This window comes from Achroia grisella, unplaced genomic scaffold (assembly GCF_030625045.1).
Source record: "Achroia grisella isolate CSIRO2021 unplaced genomic scaffold, CSIRO_AGI_Agris_v1 utg900, whole genome shotgun sequence".
NCBI lineage: Eukaryota > Metazoa > Arthropoda > Insecta > Lepidoptera > Pyralidae > Achroia > Achroia grisella.
This window is the reverse complement of record NW_026713059.1, coordinates 1,819,222-1,829,275: the sequence shown is the minus strand read 5'-3', so window position 1 is coordinate 1,829,275 and position 10,054 is coordinate 1,819,222. Positions and strand designations below refer to the sequence as shown.

General features: G+C 35.2%; 1 protein-coding gene across 1 annotated transcript in view; it reads right to left on the bottom strand.

Moving 5' to 3' along the window:
- Positions 1 to 9,166: 9,166 nt before the first annotated feature.
- Positions 9,167 to 10,054, bottom strand: part of LOC131853345 (nose resistant to fluoxetine protein 6-like) — a 44,409-nt gene continuing 43,521 nt past the window's right edge. The window contains exon 13 of the mRNA XM_059204212.1: positions 9,167 to 9,650. Within this exon, the coding sequence (XP_059060195.1) occupies positions 9,565 to 9,650 (86 nt within the window). The 3' untranslated portion in view covers positions 9,167 to 9,564. The remainder of the gene's footprint in view (positions 9,651 to 10,054) is intronic.

The window sequence follows — 10,054 nt, the reverse complement described above, 5'->3', positions numbered from 1 at the left end:
ATATTTTAATATTATATAAATCGTACTCAATATCGCCAACCTGCAAACAATCCTAATGCAGTAGACGTTGTTACAAGGGTTGCAAACCATACGAAAAATCTTACATATGAAGTACGAGATTTTTGATCCCCGATATGAGATACACAGACATTATCGTTAATTCATTGTACTATATTACAAGTATTAAATCGTACAAATTTTGTAAGAGACTTTAATCTCATAAATTTAAGAATAAATTTTTCACTGCATCGTAATTTTTATTTTGGTAGCCAACAACTCTAACCGTAGTAGTACAGGTACACCCCAGATCGTGGATACGACAAAACATCACGATGTTCATATCAGACTGGAAAGCCTAATTGACATAATATAATAAAATATAAAGACATCGTCGACAATATCCGGACGAAAAGTACATACAATGAGGGTGACGCAGCTGGAATCCAGTCACAACGCGAGCTTCAAAGCGATCGTGAGTCAGGTCCTTATCAACATGCTGTCTATCGTCTGCTTCATAAGGCCGAAGGGAGCTGTGTACCGCCGCTACCGTAGCAGATTGTCATAGTGATAGCGGTGACCAGAAAGTCTATATTAATATTTTATTTTCTATATATGTTAGTCTTTAAGGTATATATAAAATACAATACAATATTAAGTTGCCTGACTACACTATATCCTGAGGAAATAAAAACTATCGCTCCTAAGAATATCCTTCAACTCTTGTCCCTCACGGGTCCAGATAGCTTACTTTGAATAAGAGCGAGCACAATAGATCTATAAAGGTTGCATTGTTATAGGTCTTAACACATGACAATCGCTCAAACCCCGCAAAAAAAATTGTCTGAAATGAATAATGCAATTCTTAGAAGGCGAAAAAAAAATTTGATTGGCAACCCTATTTGCTGGGGGAAAGGGGATTGTTAGTAATGTGGACTGATGATCTTATTGCTAGCAATGAACCGTGTTAGGTTGACCTCCACGCGGTTCCCCCTGGAAACCATCGTGATAAATTTTTGGTGAATTTGTCACGATGGGCTAACTGACCTGACCTCATGCTCATCTTATCATACTCCACTGGTGCCACACCAGCGTAAACCGTTAGCGCAGGCAGGTGCACCATTCCATTATCATCCATAAAAAAAAACTCTATTTGCTGCCACGTATCGCTGTCATTTCAGTACCAGTGGCATCATACGGCAGTGTCAGTTATGTTTCGGAAAGTTTCGACTGCGGTTGAGTCTAAGTTTTAATGTTGTTTAACTCAACAAACATACTGTCATTTGTCACAGAAACTATCCTAACTCATATTACACATATATCATCACGCCTTTTTGTTAGGCTACGCAGAAGTTAGGGTAGTTTATACAGTTTGTATAAAGCGTTTACGTACCTATATTATGAACGTTACAAGAGTCCAGAGTCGATTATACGAAGCCAGCTAATTTCATTAATTATTTCTGCCCGGTGAAAAACTTTTAAGATTATTAACATAGAGTATTATGAAGCATAGTGAACGTCAGCCGCCGCTTCAAAGGTGGGTTGAGTGACGTCACGGACGTCTTGGTGTACAGTACGTCGTTACGTCAAATTATTTGTTAAAAATAAAAATATAGTTATAATTGTTGTGAAAATTTGTTTATTTTAATAGCAGTGATACAGTACTTAATATTGAGTGTTATCTAATAATAATATACAGTAATTGCAGAGTAGTCGTTGTGATAGTGGCGATCTGGAAGTTCGTTGGTGACGGTATATTTGAAAAATTCAGTGCATTACAATACTAAGTAAATAGTTATCAGCGCCATCTTTTGACACCCGTTCACATCAACAAGTATCGATCGATAACAGTGCCATCTGTTGACACGCGTTAACACCAATAAGTAGCGATCTATTTTATTTGACACAGAAGAATGGTTGTAAATTGTGGTGCTTGTGGAAAGTTCCTCTCACCGGCAGATGGTGCTGTATGCACTAAATGTAAAAATATTTACCACGCAGCTTGTTTGGGGCTTCCAAACTTAGCTAAACTTAGACCTGGCTGGATTTGTCCTGGGTGCTCAATGAACATGCCTAGAGATAACTCATCCGAAACACCTGTAAAGGGTATGAGCAGCACATATACCATGGACAAGCGTGAGAGGCAGAATGTGGCGGATGATGAATCGATGGATTGCACGGCGTTGAATACCACGGAGGAGTTTAAAATAGAGCTGGCACTGGAAATTAAAGATTTTAGAAGTGAGCTGAAATGTGTGCGAGAAGAAATGAAGGTTCTTCGTCAGGAAATGGCAGAATACAGAGCTTCGGTCGCCGCCTGTAACACTCGAATAGAAAACATGGAGCGAAGGCTAGACGTAGTGGAGCAAAAGGTTTCGGAGGCTGGTGTGGGCCGCACAGCTGAGCTAGAGGAAGTGGTACATTCGTTACAATCCCAGTTAAATGAACGAGACCAGGAGTTACTCTCAAACGATGTTGAGATAGTGAACATACCGGAGTTACAGGGAGAAAATCCGTATCACATAGCATCGGTGGTAGCAGCCAAGCTGGGTGTGCCGCTGGAGGAGCGCGACATAGTATCCGTGTCCCGAGTGGGGGGGCGCCGCGCGGCGGGGGGCGAGCAGGCGTCCGGCCGCCCGCGCCCTCTAGTTATTACGTTCGCCCGACGCTCATTGCGGGACCGACTGCTCCAATGCGCTCGAGTAAGGCGAGGAATTACGACACTAGACCTGGAAGTATCGAGAGAGGCACATAGAGTCTATATAAATGAAAGACTTACTCGATACAATAGAAATCTGTTCTACAAGTCCCGAGAAGCCGGTCGTGAAAAGGGCTGGAGGTATATATGGACAAGAAATGGAAAGATTTTTGCACGCAGGAGCCAGGACGGTATAGCGCATAGAATAAAACTTGAAACAGACATTATTAAGGTTTTTGGCAGTGAAGTGGTTAGTCCTAAACATAAAATATAGGTTTCATTTTAATATATTTATTATTTATAATCAAAGAATTAGCAAATGTAGGAAAAATTTTATAGTGTTAGGCAATGGGTGCTGTGATCCCTGTATTTGTGTACAAATAATAATGATAAGTATATATCAGTATAACATTTATTTAGCAAATTCTCTTTATTTTTTTGGTTTAAGCTATAGTTATAAATTGTTTGCACTAGTAGTATGTGTACATTGGTCTTGTAATTTGATTCATTTTATAAATGTTTATATGTGTATGTACATGGAATGTAGAAATATATATTGGCTCTTATATTTGTTAGTAGAAGAACAGTTAGGAATAACCACCATGAAATATAGTACATGGACAATTCTTTGTATGTGTAGTAATATGTATAGTAATATAATGAAGAATGGGTGGGAAAACATATATTTTAGTGTACTGAATTATTACTATGGAATGTTGGCTTATATAATGTTAATTTTTTTAGTCAATTGGTGGAGTAGATGTGCGGCTGTGTTGATTGACATCATGTGGTTGTTATGTCTAATGTATCTGGTATATATTTACCTGCATTTTATAACAAGTCATAGCATTTGTGCAACATATTATATGGATATCAGACAATGTATATATAGATTGCTACAAAACTTAAAATAGAGTTCAAATCGCGTCATATTAAGTTGGGACTTTTCAATGCAGGTTCTTTGTGTACTCGACAGGACGAATTTGTAGCCGCCATGGGCCGATATTCTATAGACATTGTGGCAATAAATGAGACGTGGATTAGGGAGGGGGAGGAGGCCCGTGCGCCGTTGGTACCAGATTATCGCTTGCGCCATGCCCCGCGACCCGACGCAGTGCGAGGAGGACGTGGTGGGGGGTAGGATTTTATATACGAAATAACATAGGTGCCAGGGTTTGTCCCCACCCGGGTGATGGGAATGTTGAGCAGCTGTGGATTCGTTTTAAAATAAATACGGCCACAGTCATTATTGGCACTGCATACCGTCCACCATGGCAAGACATCAATCTTTTTCTGGATGCACTGACAGAGTCCATAACTGCATTTACTGGATTTGACCATTTGTTTCTGTTGGGAGATTTTAATATAAATTTGTTAAACAATGACAACAAAGTAAGGCTTTTTCAAAATTTTCTTCAGTGCACATCTCTTAATCAATATGTAAATGAACCAACACATTTCACAGACCACAGTGAAACATTGATTGACGTAATTTGTTCTGATACTCCTACAATTAAAAATGTGACAGTTAATTATATACCAGAATTGGGTGCCCATGCATTGATATCAGCGGAGCTATCTTTAAACAGAGTTAAACCGGTACCATACTGTACTACATACAGACCTCTAAAGAATATAGTAATAGAAAAATTCAATAAAGATTGCAACAGCATAGATTGGAAGTATATAGAGGGACTAGCTGATGTTAATGAAATGGTTGTAGCCTTCAATAATTTTATGCTTGGATTATTTGATCTCCATGCTCCAGTGAAAACACTGACAATTAAGCATCCATCTCCTCCATGGTTGACAGACACACTGCAACAAATGATGAAGATCAGAGACGACAGCCATAAAAGGTATAAAAAAACAAAATTAGAAATGCATAAACTTTTTTATAAAGACATGAAAGCCGTAGTAAAGGCAGCCATTGTTTCAGAGAAATTTGCCTATTATAACAAATACATTAACAATCACATTCATAATCCTAAAAAGTTATGGTCCAACCTTAAAACATCTGTTCTCCCAAAGAAAATGCATGGGGACTGTATTCCTGAGTCATTTGACAACCCAGATGCCTTAAACAGCCATTTCCTGAATTTACCGGGTAGAGATTCTGTAGAATTGTCTGAACTTACATATTATGAATTCAACCGATTTAGTAAATCTGTATTTCAGTTTAGCACGGTTTCAGAACAGGATATCATAAATATTATTAGGACACTTAATTCCAATGCTCAGGGTACTGATCTTATTTCACTTGACATGATCAAGCTCACTTTACCATATACACTTAGTGTCATAACTACTATAGTAAATAAATCAATTACCTCAGGCATCTTCCCAGACTTATGGAAGTGTTCTCTAATAAAACCAATACCGAAATCTTCAAATCCAACTGAATATAAGGATCTTCGTCCAATAAATATTCTCCCTTGTATTTCCAAGTTATTGGAAAGGGCTATAGGTCGACAACTTACTACTTATTTAGATAAAGAAAATATACTCCCAAAATTTCAGTCAGGTTTCCGTAAGTCACACAGCACCACTACCGCTTTACTTGATGTTATTGACAATACAATAAATGAGCAGGATCAGGGTAGGGGGACAGTCTTGGCATTGTTAGATTTTTCTCGTGCTTTCGAAACAATAAATTCATCATTGTTGCTGTCAAAACTGTCATACTATGGATTTGACTCTTGCGCAGTCTCCTGGTTCCATAGTTATCTCACTGGACGAATGCAGATAGTGGAGATTCAATCAAATTGTGGAACAAGAAATTATTCAGCACCTAGATCAGTACACAGAGGAGTACCTCAAGGATCAATTCTTGGTCCAATTCTTTTTATTCTGTACAGTGCTGATATCATTGATTGCATGCAGCATTGCAAATATCATCTTTACGCAGATGATCTGCAATTGTATATTGATTGTCACCCGAAGAATACACTGGACAGTATTAGAAAATTAAATGAAGATCTAGAGAGAGTTAGTCTGTGGTCAAATAAGAACTGCCTGGTGCTTAATCCAACCAAATCAAAATATATAATTCTTGGTACAAAGAAACAGGTGAATGGTATTATAGAACGTATGACATTGCCTGTTTCTATAAATGGGAAATCTATTGAAAGAGTAACGGAGGCAAGGAATCTAGGAGTTCTCTTTGATTCTAACATGAATTTTGAGAAACATATAATTGAGGCCACCAGGAATAGTTTTTATCGACTTAAGCTTTTGTACCAAATTAGACAATATCTTTCGGTGGAATTGAGGATAAAGTTGTGTGAGTCTCTTGTATTGTCAAAGTTGAATTATGCAGATGCAACATTTGGACCTTGTCTTCTTGCAAGATCAGAGCGCTTAATACAGCGTGTACAGAATGCTTGTGCACGTTTTTGTTATCATGTTCCTCCACGTGCACATGTCACACCTTATCTCAATAAAGGAAATATGTTGAAGATGAATTTTAGAAGACAGTTACACTTTGCCACTCTCTTATTTGGAATCATTAAAACAAATAAACCTCCATATCTTGCTGAAAAGTTGTCGTGGTCTCGTGATAGTCATAACTATCGCACAAGGGCCTCCTCTCATCTGCTTACTACTCAAAAACATAGAACTGCGTCTTTCAGGGGCTCTTTCAGATACTCCGCTACGTCTTGCTGGAATAATATTCCGCCTCCATTACGTGCTAAAACCACAAAATATAGTTTTAGTAAATGTCTTAGAGAACATCTTATTAATAGTCAAAAATTGTCTAATTAAATTAAATTACCTTTTGGATCTGCACGATGGGCACGGCGGTGGATGGTGGCTTGATGTAGCGGAGAATAATCCCTCTGTGTTGTGTTTTTTCTTGTTGTGCTTGTAGTATTTTAGTAACTGTAGTATTTTTATGTTCCTTAATATTAATTTTAAAATTGTAATTGTGTACGTGGCAGGTCTCGAACACGTGTAAAAATTTTGCTGTCAGTAACAATAATGACATCTGACAGATGTCAAAGGTCAAAAAAAAACTGACATCGAGCTGTACGTGTTGTCACTAATGGCAGGCACAGAATACCAGCGCCGTGACAGTTAGCTGTCACGGCATATGCTGAGTGTCAGTCATGTTGTCAACCATATTTAGAAATAAGATAAATTATTATTATTATTGTAATTGTTCTAAGTGTGTATGTATGTATGTATATATGTATATGTAAAAATGGTTGACAATAAATGTTTTTCTTTTCTTTCTTTCTTCTTTCAGTAGCCCATGCAAATATGTAAAGAAATTCTATCCTTTTGGTTCAATTTGCTCAATCAAATCATTGTTAAATCTATATATTAAAGATAAAAAATAGTCTGTAATATACCTGGCTGTAGCCTTAGCCCTCAGAAATGGCAAACACGAGAGAATAGATATATATATATAGATGTGTTATGCCAAACATTCATGTATTTCGACGATTGTTACCATTTTATATCAACTGGCCAGTCGGTTTGTTTGTCATTCTAAATACATTAAAAATTCAGGTACGATTTTTTAAACGATCAATAAATATTGACACGGAGTTATATAAGACGGTTCCGTTGTTTTGCACCTAGTTGGTATGTAGATGTTAATTTGTCTAACTAAAAACTAGACTGTAAATTTGAAGTCATCGATGGTGTAGCGGTTTACCAGACTCGATTGTCATGGGTTCCATTCCTCACAGGATGCAAACATTTGTATTGATCAGTATATATATTGTTCTATGTGCTTTCATATATACGTATATATATAGTGTATACAAAAACATGTATTTAAATATTTCTGTCAGTTATTCAGTAGCCATAACACAAGCTCTGCTTAATGTGGGACAAAATTGCGCTGTCTGAATGGTCCAAGTTTATTATTAATATAAAATACTAAACATATAAGAACAATTATCATTCGTATCATTAACGAATATTATATTTTATCATCCTATTTCGAAAAAGGAGAAACTTCTCAATTTGTTCAAGAACAATCGTTTTTTTCTATACTTTTTCAATATAGATAGCATCTAATGATATTCTCTACATATATCTATTACTATATATATCCATTTCTATAATTCAATAACTGTTAATTAATACAAGATTAGTAAATGCATTATAGTAAAAACAAGTTCATAAAATAATATAAAAAAATCACTTTATTTCTTGAGTTAAACTATAATATACAATACATTGAGCAATAATTCCTTACAAACTAAAATATATAAGTTTATAACAATAAATAACATTCGGTATTCGTTCTATACCTAGGTGTATTGGTTTGTTAATTTAGACATATATATATATTTCGTAATAATAATCATATCTCACACTCTCTAACGAATTACATTAATTAAAATTTATTCACTATCCTTAGTGGTTTTTCATGTAAAAACAACTAAATGTCTGATCAAAAGGAAAATTCTCATTTTTAAATAATATTAATATAGACAACGAGGGGAACTAGGGAGAAGGGAATTGTTAGTAATGTGGGCTAACTCCATTGCTAGCAATATCAGGTTGACCCCCACGCGGTTCTCCCTGGAAACCATCGTGGTAAATTGCCATTTGCCAAGATAGGCTAACTAATTTGACTTCATGCTCATTTTATCATCCTCCACTGGTGCTCCGCTAACTTAAACTGTTAGCGAAGGCGGGTGCATTATTCCATTATCATCTATTAAAAAAACGATCGGAACTCTGTCGGCCAGGTACCTACTTACTAGGTGGTTGTATAAACAAATAATGTGACCGAATCACACTAATAGAATATGACAAGAGAGCGAGTCAATAGTGCAAATAAATTATGAATTCACGCATACCATTCAATGACTATTGTAAACTGTTATTTATATTTATAGATACCATAAAAGTATTATAAACTACATTTTTATGACCATATATTTACACACATTTGACTGATGTTAGTCTTAATATAAATAATGTTATATTTATTTATTATATAATACTGAATAACAATAAACAACAAGGTAACTAGTGCAATATGTATATGACTATACCATATGGTAATAAGTCGTGAAGGTATATTTATTATTATACAAAATCCTAATACAACTATTCGTAAAAGTTATATCACGCTAACGGTTTAGCACACTGCTTTACTTCCGATGGTCGTTCGATTTTTTGCACAGTACATACAAAAGTATTCATGAGTATAAGAGTTTGTATTGGTTTGGCTATTGCCTACTTATATTATTTATTACTAAAAAAATATATTAAAATATTTCTATCTATCTATCTAGTACCCATAACACAAACTCTGCTTGTCTTGGGACCAAGCTGGCTTTGTATGAATTGGCCAGGGCTGTTTGTGTGCAGGATCCACATATACTAATTCCATCTTGTTGCATGGCCATGGTCATGGGCATTATGCGATATTATCGATTTATTCGTTATTCTTATTTACATATTTCGAGGTTATACTCCAATATTAGAATAGATATTAAAATCATCATAGAAAATTCAGCTATCTCTAGCTAAATTTTTACAAAATCATATCAGGTCAAATCGAATTGGCATTGAATAGTCGATCCCTATTACTTTTTATGGCATTATCTTAATTGTATTATTAAGAAATTTGAATTTCAATCGACCTTAATTGAGTCCATTCGATTCGATCACATTCTCAAGTCAACTTACTCCTTACGCCTTTTACCCTGTATGTAAAAATATTACAAGTAACAAATTAAATTTATATAAACGCAACATATTTATATAAGTACTCAAGAAATATTGTATTTACATTTATTTTATCACCAGTTTTTAAAAATTTTATATTATAATATAATACACCCTATCCAATTATAATATTACTATTTAAAATAATTTTACCTAAAACAATTTTTTTGCTATGAATCTAATTTTGATTGACTAGTGTTTCTCGATGATTCTTGAGATTGATCTCCTCTCGTGTTATCACTCACTTTTGGACCAACTGTAATTAAAAATGTAAAGGTTTAGAAATTACTGACAAACAGCTATAACAATTCATTCGTGGAAGTCTTTGCTCGTTTGATAGTGATGATAATAATATTGCAGAGAACGGAGACAGGACGTATAAGTCCTTAGAAAATGATAACTGAGACATCATAATTCATTTATTTTTTATTATTCAATATAAAGTCTACCCAAAGTGACTTTGTATAAAGTTATGTCTATAAGACACTTCTAGGTTCACTAAGTTTTATTTCAACCACTAAGTTTACTTTATAAGCTTCGGTGAAAATTGGTAGTGAATAGTAATATAGGGTATATAGAGTCATGACATTTTAGTCCTCAGGTTCTCATTTTAGTCTCCTCATTTTTTTAATATTTTATTTTCATTCTCATTAGTTTCCT